The sequence below is a fragment of the Abramis brama genome, assembly GCF_963993115.1.
Source record: "Abramis brama genome assembly, chromosome: 22".
Taxonomy (NCBI): Eukaryota; Metazoa; Chordata; class Actinopteri; order Cypriniformes; family Leuciscidae; genus Abramis; species Abramis brama.
The window spans coordinates 29487403-29511249 of record NC_139984.1 but is presented as its reverse complement, the minus strand read 5'-3'; the positions used below and the strand labels follow the sequence as shown (position 1 = coordinate 29511249).

At 37.2% G+C, this 23847-nt stretch overlaps 2 protein-coding genes across 5 annotated transcripts in view; one reads left to right on the top strand and one right to left on the bottom strand.

Annotated features, from left to right (window-relative positions):
* Positions 1-2309: 2309 nt before the first annotated feature.
* LOC311073430 (complement receptor type 1) lies at positions 2310-15332 on the top strand. The gene is made up of 12 exons (XM_084099200.1): positions 2310-2600; positions 3294-3500; positions 3592-3688; positions 4178-4251; positions 5371-5586; positions 6363-6566; positions 6834-7022; positions 9291-9476; positions 9989-10085; positions 11102-11175; positions 13508-13687; positions 14847-15332. The coding sequence occupies exons 1-12, from the start codon at positions 2549-2551 to the stop codon at positions 15047-15049; spliced, it is 1779 nt and encodes a 592-aa protein (XP_083955326.1). The 5' UTR covers positions 2310-2548; the 3' UTR covers positions 15050-15332.
* Positions 15333-18019: 2687 nt separating this feature from the next.
* scube3 (signal peptide, CUB domain, EGF-like 3) overlaps positions 18020-23847 on the bottom strand; it is a 120255-nt gene continuing 114427 nt past the window's right edge. For all 4 annotated transcript variants that reach the window (XM_084099083.1, XM_084099085.1, XM_084099082.1 and 1 more), the window contains 4 exons: positions 23448-23645; positions 22465-22617; positions 22304-22383; positions 18020-21048 (listed from right to left, as the gene is read on the bottom strand). In XM_084099083.1, the coding sequence (XP_083955209.1) occupies positions 20896-21048; positions 22304-22383; positions 22465-22617; positions 23448-23645 (584 nt within the window). In that variant the 3' untranslated portion in view covers positions 18020-20895. The remainder of the gene's footprint in view (positions 21049-22303; positions 22384-22464; positions 22618-23447; positions 23646-23847) is intronic.

Below are 23847 nucleotides of genomic sequence, written 5' to 3'. Positions count from 1 at the left end.
CGAATTGATGACGGTCAGATGAGTACAATTTGAACCATGCCAATGCAATTCCACTAATGCCAAACATAATTTGGATTGCATATTTTTCTTAATGATGCCAATCATCATTTTTCTTTCATTTAATTATGATAAATTGTGGAATATTGCAGTAATCATAAAAAATATTATATAAAATCATCTTTTTGCTCTGGTTAATGGTTGATTGAATTTCTGGAATGATTTATGTTTAATGTCCTTCATAGTGTCCACAGTCGCACAAACAGCTCTGGTTCAGACTAGTCTGCCATGTGGAAAAGGGTGTGGTTTGTGCCATTGCCTTGAGCATCGCCACAGCATTGGGAAAATGTATTCACACAGCTCTGGAATAAACATAATGCTGTCCTTTTTTTTTTAGAGAATGTTTGTAGCTTGTCCTGAAATAACATCAAGCACGTGAGGCATTAATATTGTTTAAAATAATATTTAAGAATATGGTAAATGGTCAAAAAAAAAATCTTTTTTTTTCTTAAGTACAGTGATTAGAGGATGTTGAATTCTTGGGAAAATCATTCCAGTTTGTTATTTCCTGGAATTTTGATCCAATCACGTTATAGGCAAAACAACGTGGCATTTGCCAAACACATCAAAGTTAAAACTGCACGTTTTGTCTCCACAGTGAATTCATCAAAACCCTGAAGACGGAAAAGATCCGTCAAGGTTGGACAACAGAAACTGTGACATCATCACCATGTATTAAAACGGTGCCCCACCCACAGTAGATGTAACGCTTATATCTTTCTCAAGGTGGGGTGTCGGTTATGCGTAAGACCTGCTTGAATGTACATTCATGAATCCTCTTTTAACCTTCATTTTACCAGCCTCACCTCAAACCGCCAGCTTGTTTTACTGGATCTCTCAACTATGAGGCTGTTAGAATAATAACATCCATATCATTGTTTAGCATGTCAAACATATCAGATGATTATATGCCTCTGTTACGATTGCCCGGTCAAGGATGACGCTAATAAACAATCTTGTTTATCGCAGAGATATTTCTGAATCCAAAATGTCTCAAGGACTACAAAAGATAACCATGAATGTTTAGGCTGTTGGGCCTGGAAGTCAAGTAAAACATTCAACATTTTCAAACTGTATTTGAGAACATGGGTTCAGTTGCTCTTATTTTCAAATCTGCCAACCATCTTGTCCACGAAGATACAATATATGATTTATGACCAGTTTATGACAGAGTGATAATTCTCTGGGTGAAAAATCCTAGACATTAAAAGTGCATGTATGGGCTTGTTTTAATGATATCTTGCAAAACCTTTACCAGATGTGAACCGCAGTAGCTACTGCTATCAAAGAAAAACAATGCATTTAATAAAATGAAATATAAATGAGACAATGCATTTGTGTGGTATAATAATAACAACAGCACACCGTAGATGAAAGTACTGCATTAACATTATTAGACTAGCCTATGGGAACATAATATGTAGCCTGAATGTACTGTATAATGCAGTATAAAGTGAATTCACAGTGTATTGTTAGGCATGTTTTAACATTTATTCCTTCATTATATGTTACTAATTTATTTACATATTATTTTGTTCATTAATGTATTAGCAAAAAACAAACAAACAAACAAACAAACATGGTATAACATAGTAACCATGTTTTTTTATTTTAATTGTTGTAAAACCATGGTTAATTTTAGTTTAATTGTAAAAATACAGCAGCCGCACACTCAAACACTGTGCAAAATCAATTTATTAATAATATAATAATAATAATAATAATAATTAATAATAAATTGATTTTGCACAGTGTTTGAGTGTGCGGCTGCTGTATTTTTACTATTTTCAATGATGATTTAGTTTAGCAGCACCTCACTACAATACTTTTTTTGACGGATGAGCGGTGGCTTTTTCTATTTTCTAATTTTAGTTTAATAAAATGGTTTACAATAGTTGGACGATGGTATTTGTATACAAATGGTAGTCAATCCGCCAAAAAAACATGGTTAATTTTCGTAAGTATATTCAATTAGTCACTGCTGGTCTCATTCATTTGCTAGGCTAGTCACTCCTAATCAACTTGGCAGAAAGGAAAAAAGAAAAAGTAAGCTACTAATAGAAATAGGCCTATTAGTATAGTAGCAAACTATAGTACTGATTATTAATATAGCCTAATACTAGAGTAACTGAAAAAGCTAGTCACTAAGATAGTAGGCTAATAAAAAATAAAAGTTAGTTTTATTGGATAATGTTTGCCACGAGGATCAAAACCACGACCAATGTTCTGTTCCATTCGCATTTTTCAAGTTTGTAGTTTATTGATATTATTTGAATGAGTAGGTCGTTTATTGTTGTTTTACAAGAACTATACCGAATATAGAAGTGTTTATGCGGATTTACACCGAATGAGGGCAGGGTTTGATTTCGTCACGACAGCGGGCGTGTTATAACGTTAACCATCTATAACAAGCACTAGGAATGTAATTTGAACACATTATTTGTTTTCCTTCAGACAGACTCCTTCTCTTCGTCTGCAGAAATCCGTGAATATGGCGACTGTTTGGGGGATTATACTCGTACTTGTGTTTGCGCATTTTGTAGGTGAGTAGCCTTACCTTTTAAATAAGGTTACATTAAATGTAACAAAACTAGATCGCGTCATTATAATCAACAACTTTAAGCACTTAACGTGGCACTCTGTGTCAGATGACGTCGAGACGTATAACGCAGTGATCCGCTATTCAAGAGACTTATATATTTTCCACATATTATGTTTGTGAGATTATGGCTATTTAGTTTAATGGCTGAATGTATTTAAACAACTTTATTTGTCTAGTATGATGGATACCTGTAAGATCAGTAAGCTGGTTCATCTGATTTTAAAAATAAATAAATAATAATGTATAAACAGTTTTATCAATATTCAAGGTTATTGGAAGATTCTGTAGTTTCATAAATAGGCATAAACATAAAGTTAAACTTAAGGTCAAAGTAACTGGAGGTATTTTATTTTCTTGTGCATAACGTTACCTTAAGAATTTGTTTTCCCATGACGTTTAAAATAGATTTGCTGCCATCTAGATTGCATAATATCTTCCAGTTGCAGGTCATTCGTTCTTTACAACATTTACACTCAAATCACTTTACTCAGACTATCAGTATTTACTTCATATTGATGATTAAGTTGCAATGTTATTTTCAGTATGGTTGCCAAAATGCATAACTAATAAAAGCTGCATTACCTAATCATATGAAAAGCATTTTTTTCAGTTCTATCATTTTTGTGCTTTTCAGTGTCCATTTCAAGGGTTCAAACTAAATGTGGTGAACCAGCCAAATATCTGGACAAGCAGCTGGACTCCAAATACCTTAACAAAGTACAGTTCAATGACCAGGAAAAAGTGGCTTATAGATGTGTTCGGGGTTATTCACAATCAGAAGGAAGTCGAATATCATACTGTAAGAAAGGACACTGGACAGCCTTGACCATGAAATGCCAAAGTAAGATGAATCCATTTATCTATGTCTCTAAAATATCTCTTATTCATTCATTGCACTCCACCTTTTCATATTTTCTCATTTATTCTCACAGAGAGAAAGTGCAATGCACTGGGTGACATAGAGAATGGCCAATACGGACGAAATGGACAATCGTTCGGTGATAAAGCCATTGCTATGTGCAATCCAGGGTACTGAAAGCTTATTTTGATTCTTAAAGGTGCTCTAAGCGATGTTCGGTGACGTCACTTCTTGTTGACGTTCGAAGTACTGTCAAACAAAACGGAGGCTAGCTCGACCCTCCCTCCTCCTCATCCCGTCCCCTCCCCCTCCCTTCCATGCTTTTCCGATGTAAATTCGGGACTTGCACGTTCCTTCTCCTTTTCCCTCTTCTTTGCTATTTGTTCATCGGAACGTCGTCTCTTTGGTCGTGTGTCGGCCATATCAAAATTCAAGAGAATATAATTCTAACGTTAGTCGTTGTCGTTGTCTAGGACATCTCTCCTCTAGCTAACTTCTCTCTTCATGCTTCTCTCTCCTCCACTCCCCACACCACCCTTCATGTGCACGCGCACTAACCCCCCCACCCCCACCCCCACCCCCACCGGCTAATAATGTTTCACATTTCATGATGTTTTATGTCTTTTTTCTGTTGTTAATATACTTGTTTTCTCATGCAGATATGTTTTGAGAGGAGAAAAGGTCCGTATGTGTCAGGAAAATGGTTGGAACGGGACAGACCCCATCTGTGAAGGTGATTTTAACCCTTTGTCATGTTAAAATCACCCCAACCCTTCAACTTGTATACATCAATTACAATACTCAATACACACACTCATAAAATGCAATTATGTCTTCTAAAAACCATAAACTATGAAAAAGCATGATGCAGTAGCGTTTCACCAGACCTTTACAGTGCATTAGGTGTAAGAGGATTGTATGGCAGTAAATCCGCTTTGATCTATTGAGTTTGACTCAAATCAGAGGTGGGTTTTCCAAGATTTGGGCTCTGCAGTTTATTATCGTCCTCTAGTGGTGTTTACTGATAATTCATCATCAGAAGCTTTTGGGGAAACATGTCAAGTTTTTGTCTTTTTTTACATTCAAATACAGACACTGGCACAAAGCAAAGGCAATGTTCACACTCCAGCTGAACTAAATTCTCACTTCACCTATTAATATGGGAAAAATAACAAGCTCAAAGATGCCTATAATAAGTGGACATGGCAACGCTGCAAATGCGTGCTTTACAAACATAAACAAAAACACAGCAGATCGAGAACCGAGCGCAACAGTCAAACATGTTCAAGCATGTTTACATAGAAAAATTATGTAAAAGTAGCACAATGGAATGGACAAAAACCTTAACGTTTAGCCAACAAAATTAACATGGTTATACCCCGCTCTCTCTCTCACACACACACACACACACACACACACAGAGTAGCCTGTATTACTCACATCCTGTGATAGCACAAAGAAATGTGCAGCCATTTGCATTTGTACTTTGCTAAATGAATGTTTACTAACAGCTGCAAGCTGTTTAATCGATTCTAGTCTACTCAAGGAGCTCTACGGGTGATTGATGGCGTTTGTGTCGGAGTCTTGGAGACTCCTTGTCTATGGCTATGGAAGAGAATTTATGTCAGACAAAAATCCAATCATTACACAGGAACGATGATCCAGATGCAGTTACATGAAATTAGTTTAATGTGTGCCATTCCACATCCGTTTTAAGGCAGCCTGTTACACGCAGGCTTCACAGTTTGCATGTTAATTGATTTTCTCTAGATTTGAAGCAGGAATTAATTAATTATTTTTTGCCACCCCTATAAAATCACTGGGTCTTAATTGGCCACCCCTGGAAAAAAAGTTCTGGCTACGCCCCTGCCTGGTTTAGTGTCAAAGATCATCTGTTCAGCACCTGATGTGGCAAACCGAAGGATTTATCCCGGAGAGAGGACAGAGTACACACCCCAAGACACCGTAACCATCACCTGCAGTGAGGGATTCGATCTGATTGGCTCATCAGCGGTCACGTGTGGACCAGATGGCCAATGGCTGAACTTGCCTGAGTGTCACCCTAAAGGTAATTAAGGCTGTTTTCACACTTAAGCTGCATCCAAAATCACATACTTTGATACTATATAGAAGGCAAAGACAGTATGTGTCAAAATAATTCACAGTACTCATTGTGATTGTGAAGTGCGCATATGATGGACACTTTACTATCCCATGAGGCCATGGGAGAGCATTTGTGAATGGCTTTAAAGTGACGCACATGTGGATGTAGGATGTAATGACAACATGGTGGATGTAGTATGTTCAGATTAAATTCATAATATAGAACATACTTTTTTAGCGTGAAGTTATTCATTATTCAAAACAACTACCTACTCAAGAGAGTATGCGATTTCAGATGCAGCGCTGGTTTGAATACGTGATCTGTTTGTTTCATTTCAAGTGATACGAAGAATGCATTCTGCTCACTAAAGGTAGTTTCTTGCTCTAAACTCAGTTTAACATCAGAAAGATGTCAGCCTCCAACATTGGATAGACATGAAAAGATCATCTTATAGTCTTGGTGATTTTTTTTTTGTGCCAAAAACAATGTGTTTATATTTTTCATGTCCATTTTCAACCCTTTCTCTGACCTTTTGAATGGTCTGTTTTTTTGACGCTGCTCCTTTAAGAAACCGTTCACATGTGAAATGAAAATGTTTTTGCAACTTTGCTTTAATAAATGCTCTTTTATTCCTGTTATCTTTAAACATTAAGGAACATTTGATTTGACCTGTTTAAATGTGTTGTATAAATATTCACTTCACTTCAGTCTTTCTCCTTGTTTTTCCTTCATCTCAAAAGTTTTATTATCAAGAGGTGTTGATCTCATTCGCAAAATGTGTCCCACTCCTGAAATGGGAAAAAGTGGTTCAGTGGAACAGCCGAAGTCTGTTTACGTGCCGGGAGAGTACGTATCCATCACCTGCAATGAGGGATTCAATGGATCTGGAGTTTTCATGTGTAACACCAGCGCCAAATGGTTCCCACATGAGCCGAAGTGTCAAAGTAAGCACAGATGATGTTTTGGGAATTTTTTTTTTTATTGCATTTAATACTGTGAATAAAGTAATTTTATCCTGATAACATCAGCTCTTTCAAAATTGCATCCTGATAAAGAAGAACATGTATCTAAACAAGCTGGTAAACAAATAGACATTTTAAAATCTTACATGTCAAATGTAGCCATTGGATAAAAATGTGTCTGCTAAATGCAAATTGTTCTTCACTACAAATAAAAGCAGTAAGAGTATTTTTACCCTTGTTCATTATCAGTGATCCGCTGTTCAGCACCTACTGTGGCAAACGGAAGGATACATGGATCTAGTTTTCTGTACAAATCCACAGTGGACGTCAGCTGCAGTGAGGGCTTTGATCTGATTGGCTCACCACAGGTCACGTGTGGGCCAGACGGCCAATGGCAGGGCTTGCCTGAGTGTCGCCCTAAAAGGATTTCAGCTACTGGTTGGTGCATTAATGTGTTGAAACCATAAAAAAGTGTCAAACAGTAGTATGCTTTGTAGTCACATGACCTCAAAACCCTGACAAGGTGATCAGGACCCTGACTTGTATCACACTGAAGGGGTTTATTACGACCGATGTTCATTATCTTGCTTATCACACGTCTACTTTCCACATGAGTTAATAATAAGACATAATATTAATTTAAATTGAAATATTTTATTAGCTCATTAAATGCGAAGAAAAACAGTTTCTAGCAGCTTTGAGCCTTAGAAGACAAACAAGTTCAAACAAGAAGGACGTTTAAGGGATAACTTATCATTATGCAGTGTTGCAATCTTGGAATAACTGACCTTGGAATGACGCGACTGACTGATATTATATTCTTTGATGAATAGAAGGTTAAAAAACAGCATTTATTTAAAATGGAACATTTTTGTAACATTATAAATGTGTTTACTGTCACCTTTGATAAATGATAAATGAATGCTTCCTTGCTGAAAGATCTGAAGGATCATGTGACAGTAATGCTACTGGAAATTCAGCTTTGCATCACAGGAATAAATTACATTTTAAATTATATTAAAACATAGTAAACAATTATTTTAACTTGAAATAATATTGTCACAGTTATTACTGTTTTTACTGTGTGTTGAGAAAATTTATGCAGCCTTGGTAAGCAAAAACCTTTTGACTGGGTTGTGAACAATAATTTCCCCCCACATTTTTTTTTTTTTAATATAAGAAATACAATAGACCAATACAAAATATATATATATGTATATGAAGAGTTCAGATGCAAAAGCCTCTAAGTGCCATCTGAAATTTTCTTCTAGAATGATCATTTTTATCAAGCTCGTATATTTAAATTCAATAATTTCACTTAAATGACAATGAAAATTACCTATGAATTGTCATTTAAGTGAAATTACTGAACTTAAATATACGAGCTTGATAAAAATGATCATTCTAGAAGAAAACTTCAGATGGCACTTAGGCCAGAGGCTTTTGCATCTGAACTCTTCATCTCTCTATCTCTCTCTCTTTCTCTCTCTCTCTCTCTCTCTCTCTCTCTCTCTCTCTCTCTCTCTCTCTCTCTCTCTCTCTCTCTCTCTCTCTCTTTCTCTCTCTCTCTCTCTCTCTCTCTCTCTCTCTCTCAATATATATATATTTATTTTTTAATAAATTGGTCTATTTGGTCTATTGTATTTCTTATATTTAAAAAAAAAAAATGTGGGGGAAAATTATTGTTCACTTCATTCACCCTTGAAATGGAAGTTGAGTGTGTTGCATTATGGGATACTTACTGTATCTCATGCAGTGTGCTTGTACTTCCCATTAGATCAAATGCAGTACATTATCCAGGAATTCAGTCTTTAATACTGCACTATATACTGCAAAAATAGGTTAAGTTGTATGTGTCACGGGTGGTTATATAGAAGTAGCGCACAAGGAAACAAAACTATAAACTTTTAATAACACGATAGAGAACTGCAGACAAATACAACCGACACATTAACGAGACAGGACCAGGAACACAGGAGAACTCAGGGCTTAAATACACAGGGACTAACCAGTTCATTAATATAACAAGAGGTGAACGGAATACATCATCAGACACACTGGGAAACTGGGGATACGTCTACATTAATCCGGATAGATTTAAAAACTGAGTTTTCGTTTCAAAACACTCCGTCCACACTAGCGTTTTCCAAAAGTTTCTCGGAAAACACTAAATTCACCTCACAGCGCATGAGTAAACCTCACAAAATCTCACTGAGATATAGATACAGAACAAGACAAAATCAAGTTATCACGCAATTCTTCATTTTATTTAGCAAAATATCTCAGCATTTTATATTGCCGCAGGACAGCAGATGCAAGTACATTTTCTGTCATCTTTGCAGGACTGTGATATGAAGAGTGTGCAAAGTAACATATTTTAGCAAAAGTGTGAAAGTGAATGCACATAACAGGCACAATACCGGTATAAACGTGAATATCTATGGGTTCAATATGCGTCACACGACTAAACGTACGTCATCGTTTTTAAACCGTATTAGACAAGGCCTGGGTCAAATGACAGGCACAGGGAAAACATAACCGAAACACAGTACTCATGTTACATGTTAGTTTTCCATTCCAGATTCAGGTTATGTTTACTAGTGTTTCCTTCTTTTTAAAGACCAACTTTCTTTTAGTATTGTCTCTGTTGTTGAGATCAGTGAATAATATGGATAAGATTCAGTGCTTAAAACTCATTTCCCACAGGTAAATGTGGCCCAGCGCCGTCACACCCCAAGGTGGAGCTCAGAGACGAGTCCTCCGCGCTGAGAGAGTACCCGTCTGGCGTTCGCATCCGTTACCAATGCGGTTTGGGATACCGGCGGACCAGAGGGAGTGACAGTATACACTGTCAAGCTGGCCAGTGGACGCCGCTGCGGATCCAATGTGAACGTATGTTTTAAAGTCAACATTTTAACATTTGCTCGTACAACTATCTTTGTGAGGACCAGTTTGAGTTTTAGACCATTGGAGTGAGGACAAAGAGAGTAAAGTGAGGACATTTTGGCCGGTCCTCACTTTCTGAGAGCCTTTAAAGGCCTGTTTGAGGGTCAAGACTTGGTTTTAGGGATAAGGCTATAATGAGGTTAAGGGTTTGGCACTTAGTTGTGATGGGTAAGGTTAGGGTAAGCGGCTAGAGATTGCATTGTGTCAATGAATGTCCTCATAAATAGATAGATGTACAAGAATGTGTGTGTGTGTGTGTGTGTGTGTGTGTGTGTGTGAAGTTTCAGGAGAGCAGCCATACATTTCTTGCTAGAGTAACCATACATCTGCTTTCTGCCTTCATATCCAGAGACATTTAATATGAGGCAGTTAATGATAGTTTTGGATACCAGACTGATTTTACATTCTTGACTTTCCTGATGTGTTAAAATAATCTAAAAATATGTTTGTATCAAAAGGGAAAAGATGCGGATCTGCTGGAGAGATTTCTAATGGCCGATTTGAGTACACAGGAGTGTCATTCGGAGATTCAGCCAAAGCCATCTGTCAAGAAGGGTGATTATAATGCTTCCTTTTGAGTTTTGTTAAATTTACATGAGACACTATGCCTGAACTAAATCAAGGGCTCTGCTCCAAAAGCTAGTAAACTGCCAAAATACGCAGCATTTTAAGGTACGTAAAGAGATAGGTGTCTATGATACCTTATTTTGGGCACATTTGCATGTGACTATCCCATAATGCACTGCAATGACTTAAAATAATTAATACGTATGAAAAGAATGTTTTCATAACTTTTATTCAATACCAAAAAACAAAACAAATCTATGTACAGTATGTTCATGCTATCTGTAAGCATTGCTAAAGCCAAACTCAATCAGGGGCCGTTCACGTTTCGTCTTTTGCACGCTTATTATAATGTCGCAGCAAGATGAAAAAATCCCAACTTTTCAGAACTCCGCAATGTGACAAGAACCAACCAATCAGCTTCACTCTTTCCGTAAGAATGTTTTTTCCCTCTTCTCCATAAATAAATCTAGTCATTTTTGGTGCTGGTAATCCATTTAAACTTTGCTGAAACGTGTAGAACATTCCAGATCATTTAGAGAGAAGACAGCGGCCTACACTCTGAAAAATAAAGCTTTATTGGCATTGACAATTCCATTAAGAACCTTTAACATCCACGGGATCTTTCCATTCCACTAAAGGTTATTGATGATGGGAAAAGGTTCTTTAGATTATTAAAATGCTCTTCACACGAAGAGAAATCGTCTTTGGGGAACCAAAAATGGTTCTTGTATTATATCATTGAAAAATTTCGGGCTCCCCAAAGACCCTTTCACTGATCGGTTCGTAAAAGAACCGTTATTTGATCAATCTAAAGAACCTTTTGTGGAATGGAAATATTCTATGGGTGTTTGAGGTTCTTCATGGAACCATCTATGCCAAAACAAAAAGATGCTTTATAATAGTGAAGGCAGCTCACTAGTGTTTGGAGCAGAGCCACACTGTGGAACATTAGACATTCGTCCATCTTTGTTTCATTTCTTTTTTCCTCTGTTTGCTCTCTTTAGGTATGAGCTGATTGGCCCACAGATGCGGACCTGCCGGGATAAAGGCTGGGATGGAAGGATCCCTGTGTGCGAGCGTATGATGCTTTATGAGATTTTGGATTATTCTATAGCTTGATTTCATATCTGAATCTCGACTCAATCCTTTAAATAACGCAATGCACAACTACATACATGAGAATGCAGATTATCACTTTGTTTTATCGCGGCCAATTGATTAAAACAATGAATTATGATCTCTGTGTTAATTATCTTGAGCCTGCTGAAATGTGCCTATACATATATTTTCTTTCCAACTGTGCATTCTGAATAATAAATAGCTAAATATATTTATCCACTAAGCTGCAGCAGTCCTATAGGCTCGTCATTTTCTTTTTCTGACATTTCATACCTTTTGGGTTTACATTTTAAATGAAATTGACTATTAAAAGGATTGCTTGTGTGCGCCGGTGTTCATTCCAGTCTTTTAAAATAGCTGAATGAATGAGTGCTCGCGAGGTGCCTGTACCGATGTTAAATAGGTTAGGCTATTTAATCAGTATTGATTTAACACAGCGTTAGAGGAGAATGAGAATGACAGTCAACTACTTTGAATATTATAGCATTTTGGGCATAAACATGTAAATAGTGAAAAGATTGACATTGAAAAATGAGAATGATTAAAATATTTAATCCAGATAAATAAATGTTGGTGGTTCGTACTGATGTTATTGCTCTGTTCTCACACACTTCAGCGTCGCGTCACTAGTTTAGACGAACACTGACTAAACTAGTGAATCGGCTTCATGTTCCGATAAGTTTGGAAAATTCTGCACACAGTAAACATCAGAATATCCCTTCTCCTGTCAATAAAAATTGCCAAATTTTTAAATCTTATTGCAGACACTCATTTTAGGTGGCGTTTGTTCAACTCATTGACCACAGTACACTGAAAGTAAACATAACCGGAAATAAGTGAGACGAACTATTTCCAAACGGAAGTGCGTCACGAAGCTCAGTGCAAGTGCTCCATTGCAAACCAAAAGATGCCATTTACTTTACATCTAAACAGGGTCAGCAATAGAACACAAGATTACAGTCGTTATTGCACACTAAATTTATTCTTTTTATCCTTAGCCTTAAATTCCCTTTATTAGACAACACACTTTTAGCGTTGAAGGATCGAAGGGTTTTAAATAACAACCTGTTTTACTGTAAGCAGTGTTCTTTGTTTTTATATTTGTCATTTATGTAGTTGTCATTTGATTCATCATTTATTCATTTTATTATTATTTGATTTACATAATTTATCATTTAATAATTTTATTATTATTATTATTCATTTATGTCGTTGTTTTTATATTTTATATTACTTATTTTACTTATTTCCTTGGTCTTGCAATGCTTGCTATTGTTGTTAAATCTCATGATTGTGTGGTTTAAAGAGATGTTTTGTCTTCATGAGTTCGAGATAAGAGAATGTCTCCATTTCAAGGTTTATAATGTCACAGGACGATGTTGTGACGCAGTCATTTTCCATTGTTTTCCCCTTGGTATAACAACACTTGTTGGAATCGTACGGGACCGAGGAAGTCAGAGCTTTGAGAAGTGTAACATCTAGATGAACATTGAAACACACGCAACTAAGATTATCATCACTTCATCTCCTGCTTCTGCTCTTCTCTGGCTTTCTCGGTCAAACTCTCAGACTGATAGAAGACTGTTAGAGTCTTGAGGTAAAAGACAAATCTCTCTGTTGACAGGTTTTACTGGGTTGCACACCAGACAAAACGGATATCTTTTGACAAGGGGTCGGATTTTATATTTCTGACGTGGGAATTCCATCCGATCAATCTGTGAATTGGACTAAGTGTCCAAATTAGTCCAATTCAATATCAGTGTTGTTGCCAATAGCTATTTTTACAGAGATAGAAGTTACGAGAAACAGCCGTGGATGAATATTATTTCAGAATTAAATGAGAGCGAATGCGATCATCTCTTGTCTAACAGCTGCTTACACAGGAGAGTCAAGATACTAAAGACAATAATGTACACTCATTAATGTGTTTATTCTTGATGTGAGCTTTTTTGATTTGTTTGATTGATTATGCACTCATATTAGAGTAACCATGCAAAACCAAATTAATGTTGCATTAATTGGCACTGCCGTATGTATAATTACAATATGAAGTTTTTTAAGTAAGCTACATGCAGGATAAAGTTATGTAACAAATTTGTCGTGTCCGAATTCATCGCTTCGTTTCGTTTACTCCTTGCTGATGTAGTGCACTCAACTGTCAATCATTATATAGGGTTTAGAGAACGAGTAAACAAGTGAGCGATTTCAGAGACTAACAAGTCAACAAGGGTCGATTCCTACGGTGTTAATATTCCTAATATTTAGTGTTTGTGTGTCTGTGTGTTTTGCAGCGGTTCACTGTCCTCCACCCCCAGAGGCCCAGTATGCTGAGATCTCTGAGCCCATATATGACGCTGTTCCCTTCGGTCACGTGGTGTCCTATCACTGCCCTTCTGGCACCCTGATTGGTGCGAGAGAGCTTTACTGCACACAGGAGGGCACGTGGAACGCCCCGCCTCCGGAGTGTAAAGGTAACTATTAAAACGTATGCATGAAGTTGTGTATTTTATGATATTTTAGGTTTTCAGGTTGGGTTAGATGAACCAACCAAAGTTTCTACTGTGCACAATGATTTTTTTGGCCATATATTCAGGAAGAGCCCATCATTTTTAAAGTGCTCCAATTATGCTATTCTTAGATTCTTAGATTTGTTGTGGAGTCTCATAGAACAGGTTTACATGCATCAAAATGTTCAAGCGCTTTCATTTTCTCATAGTATCCACTGCAGCATCAGCTCTTTTCTCAGTGTCTGAAACGGTTCGATAAAGGATTCAGTCTCTCTAAACTCCTCCTTTCTGCGAGCCTGCTCCTCTCTGATTGGTCAGATTGCCCGGTTTGTTGTGATTGGTCGGAAACCAAACACTCATTACCATATCTGAATTTCAGCTCTTCCTCAGCACTTGATACACAGTGATACGCACAGTAACGATGGCGTCGGGTTTACCGTATCTATCTCATCCTTTGGAAGTGCATCAAAGTGGATTTTCTTTCGTAGTGCAGAAAACAGCGTCTTCTCGACATGAACAACACAAACCAGTCTCAGCTACAACTACATAGCCTAGAAATCTAGACACACCCTAGCAGCAACAAAATTTATTTTGCAGTCAGTGTCTATCAACTCTCCGTTGGCTTTCGAGCTGGAAAAACCAAACTCAAACCGACCGGATACGGCAAAAGTTTAATCTATCAACTAGCTCCGCTGGTGGGAAAATGCTCTGGTTGGTTGCAGCGCTATCCTATTGCGTGCAGAGGGAATTTGAAAGACAGCCGTTTATCCCGCCCCTCGGATTGAGCCCTGCCAATGGTGTGTTCCCAGACCCAACATCTTCATGTGGGTCTGGCTTGTCAGGCTAACAACTACAGTGTTTGAGGGTCAAAGTATACATAGTTCACCGGCAGCCAATGAAGACCACAGGCTGGCATTATGCAAATTTGTTACAGACCTTCATGCAGGAATTGAGACTGGAATTACTGACGACTCGTTTCAGGATGTTCGGAATCATTTCTTTTTGTTTGGGAGACAATAACTTCCATTTATCGTGAATTTTGCTGAACACATATTTGTGAAATATTTCTGTGGCCCCTTTATTTGAATACATGAATTAACAGACTATTTCCTGTGCCTTTCAGACATTGTCTGTCCTCGCCCACATGTGCCACATGGATCAAGAATGAGTGGTTTCAGGTTTGTCTATAAATTCGGGAACACTGTGACAATCATCTGCAATCCTGGTTTGAGGCTTATTGGAGAGAGTTTCGTCACCTGTGGCCCAGACGGGAAGTGGAAACCAAAACTTCCACAATGTGTGCGATGGAACAGACAAATAAACTGAAAGTCACACACAATACAGCTGCCCGTCTCAGTCATAATAAAGCTATTTTCTTATCACTTTATTTCATTAAAATGAGCAGAGCACTATTTAATATTTACTCGAGAGTATTTATTGTCATAAAAGAACTATAATGACTAGATTAAACACTTTTTGGAAGTCATGACTTTTTATATATGAATTATGTTAATCTATTCTATAGCATTATGGATACTATTTTTATAGCTTGTTTTCATGTTCTTTTCTTTGTTCTATTCAGTATAAATAAAAATGAGAAAACATTACATTTCTTAAAAAAGAAACGTTTGGTTATTTAATCAGCACAAAATGGGCATAAAGCAACAAATGTTATGATAACGCTTCACAATAAGGTTCCATTTGTTATATTAGTTAGAGTTATTATGATCATATGGTGGTTGATTATGATTTCACTTTTCTATCTTTAGTTAGTGTGTAATGTTGCTGTTTGAGCATATACAACATCTGCAAAGTTACAAAGTTCAAAGCAAAGGGAGATATTGTCTTTTAAATAAATAGCTTTTTAAGGACTACAACAAACGGCTGGTAGAGACATTCCTCCTGGGTTAGTGACATGCTAAAATTTACGTAACCCCCCCCATCGCCTGACACGGTTTGAACATAAAAGGCTAAAAGTTTTTGAAATTTTCACTGCATGTCTGTGTGAGTGCTAGCTGTTGAAGCTCCGCCCCCTGTGCCCGGAGCAGCAGCTCATTCGCATTTAAAGGAACAGACACAAATCTCTGCGTTTTTGCTCACCCTCAAAAAATGACAACTTTAACATGCTATGTAAAAATATCTGTGGGGTATTTTGAGCTAAAACTTCACACACACACTCTGGGGACATCAAAGACCTATTTTACATCTTGTGAAAGGGGCATTATACCACCCCTTTAATATGAACTAACAATAAAAAAGATTTTAAAGCATGTATTAATCTTAGTTGAAGTTAATTTCAACATTTACTAATACTTTGATAAAATTAAAAGTCGTACCTGTTAATATTATTTAATGGACCTGAGCTGACATGAACAAACAATATAACAAATAAATTTACTTTTGTTAATTACGTCAACGAATGTTAATAAATACTGTAGCAAATGTATTGCTCATTGTTAGTTCATGTTAGTTGCATGAAGGTGTTAGTGAGTCCAGCAGGGGGCGCTGCTCATCATGCGGTCTCAGTGGGTCCTAACGCCCCAGTATGATGTTCAACTGTACTGTAAAAAAGGCACATCTGTGGTTAATATAAGTTAATATAAGTCTTTCTAGTGTAACCCTGGTGTAAAAGAAGAGAACAGGAAAAAAAGATGAGCAGAAACACAAGCACTACAACTGACTTCCAGCCTCAGCCTTAGATGCAATCATCTGAAGATAAAAGAAGACATTAATTATCTCAAGATCTGATTAAACAACTCCAAAAACAGCATTACCGTCTTCACTCATTACAAGCCAGACTGACTTTATTTCTGTCAGATGTCTACAGAAGCTCTTATTGAGAATTAACAGGTTTAGATGATGTTGTACTGAAATCTTTCATTTGAAGTCACCATTATTGTGATCAGTGTTTGTCTTAGTTGGGCTCTTGACCTTTGATTTTTCTTCTTCTTTTCTTTTTTTTTTTTTTCAACAATTGCAATAGTGTTTTCCATTTCGATCATCATTATTGTGATCAGTGTTTGTCCTTTTTTTTTACTATTGCAATAGTGTTTTACTAAAGGCATTTGTTTGTTGTTGCAGACAGAAATTGAGGAACAGATCAGCTGAATTGAACATTGACATTTGAATGAGTGCCATGAAATGGTTTAATCACTAATCGTTTTTCTGTAATTAGATGATTTAAAAAAGCAATTGGTGTAGAAAGATTGTTAATGTATTTGTACCTTTAAGGTGAACAGAAATCATCTCTCAATGATGCTACAATATTTTTTGTGCAAGCCTTTTAAACGGCATTGAGACACAATCAACTCTCATCATACAAACCTCAACAATGGTGACAATCAACAAAGTATTCAGATAAACAGATCAACACTGAACAACACAAAACATGCCACTAAAGTCACGACAAACAGCAAATAGTTAGAATTCAAGAAAATAATTAGGACAGTTCAGCTGCATTATTTATGCATGCCGCAATGCATGCTGGGAGTTTTGCACTATGCTGCCACCCAGCATGCATTGCGGCATGAAGATTTTTGTTGATTGTTGATGTCTGAATGAGACAGTAATACTACTGTATTACAGTGATTATAATGAGCCTCTATTTAATGGATTTGTTTTTAAATTTCCTTAATAAAATGAGTAATTATAGCCATTCAACATAGCAACAAAACAAAATTATTAATAATACTAAATACTAAAATGAATAAAAAAAATAAATTTAAGTGAACTTAAAACAGTGTTAACATAAACCCATTATAATAGGCTGAATGTCACATTTAGCTATGCCTTGAATGCTAGTTCATTTTCCCCACTTTAATTTTTTTTTTCACATTCTTTTTCATGATAATTAATAAAATTACTAGTTAAACGATTTGGGATCGATCTTAAAGTTGTAAATATGCATACTTTTTCTGCACTTACACCTGTGTGTCTTAGTCATCACTGACAGGCTCAAAACAAGGCATGCGGCTCAAGCTTTTTGTTGATCGGCACCATTTTTGAGTCGTATTCTGATTTTTGATGTCTGTGAATGATACAGTAGGACAAAACTTTTTTGTGTGTGTTTTTAAAATCATGCTGCATCCCTGGATTGATACATCATTTAAATGTATTAATGACTCCACTTCATGATGATATTACCATCAAGAGTTAGCCAACATCACCTGGAATAACTTATAGTTATAAATGTATGCTCAGAATATTATTGTGACAATGACAAATAAATACCCTGTGTATTAAGTTTAACTCCAAAAAAATTAAATTATTCTGAAATAATGAAGGCACAAGTTTAGCTATAGTTGACTTAATATAGTTTACTTTTCATCTACCTTTGGTGTTTGTTTTTTTCTGTACCTGTGAATTAAGAAATCAAAATAGACAACTTTAAGAACACCAATTTCTTTCATTTAAAAAGACAATACAAAATCCAGACATTTTTACATGAGCATAAACAAATTTCAAGTGCAAATACCATTTCCCATTCCATGAATCATTGTGGCAAAGTCATTTCTTTTTCTCAAAAAAAAAGAAAAAAAAAAAGAAGACATTTTGAAAAAGAAAAATGGGGGAAAAAGACCATAGAAAAACACAGACAAAAAAAAAAAAAAAAACATTAAACAGCAACATGGATTGATCATTTATCGATGTTTGAAATGGGTTTGGTAGAGCAAAGACAAGGGGAAATTATAAAAAAAAAAAAAAAGCAGTCACAGACCGCCAATGACACTGACTAGATAGAGCAGCAAATACTCTGCATTTCTTTTAGTGAACATTCAACAAAACATTAACTACTTTGCCACAAACTTTTCATCCAGGCAATCATGGCTATTTCACATATGACCCATCCTTTACATTTCACGGAGACATCCAACCTGCAGTGCTGCAACATGTTTAGTAGTATGAACTGGTTTCTGCAAGTGGGGCAATATTGACAGTTCACTTCTTCTTGGGTTAACCCAAGGTGTTGTTGTTTTTTTCTTCTATTCTATCATATTTATACATTTAAACAATTATATTAGTGACCATTGTAATAGATGACAAAATGTACATAATACCTAAAACGTCAATAAATGCTTCATCAAATAACCCACACACATTCAGTTCGTTTCAATTCTGGATTTTAGGATCTAGTCTTGAGGGTTAGACTTGAAAAAAAAATGGCCTGGGACAATTCTTGTGTGTTTGAATACAGATTAACTTTAAAAAGAGGTTGGGTCAAGTGTTACACATAGACACGTTTGACCACATGTGGAGCCAGCTTTTCAGTCAACACCACAACTTTGTGTGTTTTTTTTTTCCCAGCACAGAAATAGTCCCAAAACATTCTACGCAAATGTAAATGTGCAAGTACTGTATGTGTCGCATTAGATCTTTTTACGGTAAGTTTCAGCTACTGAGATCTTGTTTAGCGAGTTAAAGTCGACATGTATAGCTATGTAACTATCGTCTCGTTGAGTCCCGAGGCTTGTTACCATCGCAGGAATGCGTGTTTATGTACATTGGACGAGCGTCTGCGTACTTGCGTAGAGCGTTTCTGGCCTTGATGCTCGATGTCTGAACACACCCTCTTCTGTGTCCGCATTTGAAAGGGAGGCTAGTACAGCGGAAAGTTTCTAAGTACAAGTTTGGGAGAACAACTTGTGTTTGGACTTATCTCTCAGACTCCAATTAGTCTACGTTTATTTCATATTTACAATATACAAAAAAAAAAAAAAGAGACAACAGTAAACTACCATTTTGACCAGTCCTTTTCTGGTTACATATAAAAACTGGGTATGGTTTGACCTTCTCGAAGTTTGGTTCTTTTTCGCATGTGAAGGGCTCTACCTATGAACACATTCATGAGGAATACTAATTCATAATTAATACAGGAAACACTCATAAATGTCGACATCCACAGGCTTATCCTGACACTATTTGCACTTCAGGCACTTGCAAGCAAATCTAACCGCGGTCCGGTGAAACCCAACACTTGTAACCTGAACGCTGCTTCTCTTTGGGTCCTTCTATAATGTGCAAAACAAACTCAAAACACTGTCATTTCATCTTGCTCGTGACTGAAAAGTCCATCCGCGTCAACCCCGTGCTTTACGTTTATCAGTGATTCGTGTCTGCACTGTCAAATCATTTCTTCCAACCTGTGAAAGAGTTCGGCCCCTCGACTGCTCTTCTCTGTAGGACATTTCTTGAATTGCGATAGGCAAAACCGAAGGCTTAAAGTGACGTTTCTGAAGAAGCAGCAATTGCATGTCCTGCAAAAAACTCACAGAAATGAGTGTTAACAGTCCACCGTTCTCAAAATCCCAACCGACCTTCTCATCACCCGAGCCTTTCCAATAACGCACGATTTGTTAAATTAACTTGAATATTAGGAAATAGACGAATATGCAGTTGACAATAATACAATCTGAACTGGCAGACCTTAACGAAACATTACTGTTTTAACAGCATGACCTTTAGAGATTACATGTATGCTCTAGGAGCTCAAATATAATGTTTTAACATTGTGAAATGCTTGATATGAATTAGATCTTACCAAGAGCACACTAAAAGTACAGATATACAAAAGATTGTACATTTATTCCGAGAACTAGCAGAGTTTACGACGGCTGGAACTTGGGGAAAGCCTATTTTTTTTAAAGCACGATCACAGCTAGCTCCAGTTCAACAAGTAGATTTTCTTTTCTTTGACATGCGCCAACTTTCTTTTGTCTGTACAACACGCTCTTTAACTCAAATCATGTCTATGAAAACCAGGCGTGCGTTTAGACTCGCACGTCGCTCTTAACGGGAGGAGCGGGAGCACCCGAACCGTCGTCTTCCTCTACGGGACGCCTCAGGACTGAGCGCGCAAACGTTCATACGACCGGACAAAACCATCATCGACACAGCACAGAATGGTGACGTAGAGAAAGGAAACACGTTCATTGTCTCGATACGACTGCGTTACATGTAGACTACACAGAAGCTTTTTTCCCCTCGGAGGTGACGGACAAGAAAAAGAAAAGAAAAAGGTAAAGTGAAGTGAAACATCTGAAATCTGCATAGTGTGGTTGTGTGTGTGCTGTTGAATATGTGTGTGCGTGTGTATTTCCTTTAAATGTGTGTAGGATCCCGTTGACTCGAGGCCAGGTGACTGGAGGTGTGTGGATGTGGACGGAGCTCTTGGATTATTTGTACGGGCGCAGGAAAGCGGAGACTTTGCTGTGGATGAGACGTATGAATGAACGCGGGAGCATCTCCGTGGAGTCCCGGGTGGAGTACTTGTAGTAATTGTTTGGGTGAGCCAGCACGTCGAACAGAGTTTTAATCAGTTTTTTATCCTGGTGGGAACAGAAAGGAGAAAGATCGAATGAGACTGGCATGAAATGGACATCATTTAAAAATCGAAATGCTTTCATCATGTGCGGTCAGTGTATAGAAATAAGCAGTTAATCTTAACATTCCTTCAACACAATTTTCTCGTCCGAAATTTCCGCATGTTAAAAAATAAATACGACCTCACGTTGTGTCGATCACGTACACACTGCTTCCGAAACTTTTGTCCGTCATAAAAAATTCGGATCATGTTCGATTATCTGCGTTTTTCACATCCGTAGCAAGCGTTTTGAGAGGTGTTTTGACAATTCAGAGCCACTGAATGACGAATACGAAAAAACGCATACGTCATCCTAAAAATTCGTCACGCACAGAAACCTTGCACACTGAGTCCGATGCGTGTTAATTAGTCAGTTAAAATTGGCAAAGCAATAGGCTACAAAATGGAGTCTTCAAGCAGTGAGGATGATTTTGTTGTCCTCTCTTCTTAAAAAGAGAAAAAGAATGAGGAAATATTGGGTCCATCCAACAATCCTGAGACTGCGTAGAGAGGAAGGAGAGTTCGCTGCAGGATTATCCCGAGTTTACTTCAGGATGTCAGTGGCTCAGTTTGATGCTTTGCTAGCGATACTGAAGCCACATATTAAAAAGAAGACCACCAATTTACGTGAACCAATTGATCCTGAACAGTTCTGGATTTGGGCGTTCACTTGTACGGTGGCTCTGAATTGTCAAAACACCTCTCAAAATGCTTGCTACCGATGCGAAAAATTATCAGAATTTTTTTATGACGGACGGAAGTTTCGGAGGCAGTGACCTTTCAACGTGATGACGTAGTTCCCTGTCCGTTTGTTGATCAGCTCAATCCGAACTATTGAAGGTAAAAAGTCTATAATTTTTTTTTTTTTTGAAAATGATCTATCGTTTCGCTAGATAACAACCTCTTCTTCAGCTGAGATCGCGTACAGCCCATTTAAACACTTCAAAGACTTTTGAAACTGCATTGATTTGGACTTAAAAACGATGGTAACCAATGAAGTCCATTGTTAGAAGAAAAATCCAGAAATGTTTTCCTCAAAAAACATAATTTCTCTCCCACTGAGGAAAGAAAGACATGGATATCTTGGATGGCATTGGGGTGAGTAAATTATTAGGAAATTTTCTTTTAGGGGTGAACTAATCCTTTAAGGGTTTTGAATAAAGAGTAAACACACGTTCATTACTGTTACTGCCAAATCAGATTTCACTAGTAAAACTAACCTTGAGTATTTCTTGATGGTTTTCAGAGGCATAAAGTCTTCCATCTCTTACAATGTCCTCAACCAGCTGCTCGTAGTCTTCTAAAGAAAAATAAAATCATGCGCATTTTAGTGACAATGAACGTCAAGAATGGACAGAAATCCACCTAAAATCCATCGTACCATCATAAGTGACGTATGGGATCTGGAACCCGCGAGCGCTGTTGACATCGTTGGATTTGAAGTTGATCCAGAGGCGGCGAGATCGGGCCGTGAACGCGATCGGCCTCTCGTATGTCTGACACGTCTCATAGGTGGTGATGGAGGTTGCTGACCCTGAGAAGAACATTTTTTAGTGTTTAAATCAAAGCTTAAGAAACCATCACCACTAACATAGAGAAATTAGTCGTGACAAGTCAATATTTCAAATGTCTTTTATGCAAAGATTAGATCCTTCATGCATGATAACACCGTTTCATTACTTTCAGTACAACATACTTAAAGAGTAAAATAGTGTTTGACACTTGATATAGAGTGCAACAGTTGAGTTCAGTAAGTAAAAACTCTACAGGGGAATTGATTTTTAACGATAACATATAAACTTTTAAAGACAGACCTACTCTGAGCTCCAAGGTTGTTAATCGATGATATGCTCTTGCTGAAGCCATGAGTTTGCATTATTTCAACTTATTTATTTTAACAGTGAAATTCCTGGTGAAAAACTACATTACCCATGATGCTGTTAAGAAAATTTCACCAATCAGAAATTTGTGGCAAGCAAATCTCGCCAAAAGTTTTTAGCTCCACCCACTCCCATGAAGCACCACGAATGACATAATCAAGTCAGTTCTTGATACGCTCTCTAAATTTGTAAATGTTTGTATCATTCGCAATGCTTCATGGGATTGTAGTTCTTTCCTTCATTAAAGCTGTTAAGTTTTGCCCAGTTTTCAAATACTTTTTTGCTTCAAATAAAAGTTAGTAATGTTGATTCGTTGGTTTTTGGTTGGTTTGGATCTTAGCTTATAATGCTTTTACAAACACTTTTAAAATCTCTATGGGAAAAATGAATGGAAAAAATACTTCTGTAACCAACGCCACAGAAAAAGTGGGCAGGCACTAATGCACCCTATAAAGGCTAAACCTGGAAAAGCACAAACACGTACAGTTCTTCCTCATGACTAGGACGTCTCCGCACTCATCCTCAGATGGGAGGAAGATCTCTGGGACCACGATCAGAATCTTGCGTTTGTGTGGAGGGTTGATGGTCCAGACACACTCTACATTGGCTGGGTAGTTTCCAGGATAGTTGGGGGACTCTATGTATCCGATGAACTCGCCAATTTCACCCCCACATTCCCGATCTGAACACACCAACAAATGAACAAAAATATCACGTTACGGTAAATTTCTCATTAAGAACATTTACATGACTTTAATAGACTTGGTAACTTTTTATTAGAGATGCACCGATATGAACATTTTGGCTGATACCGATAGTGATAATTCTTTATATTTGAAAGCCGATATATTGGCCGATAAATCTAAATCCAAATTTTTATATCA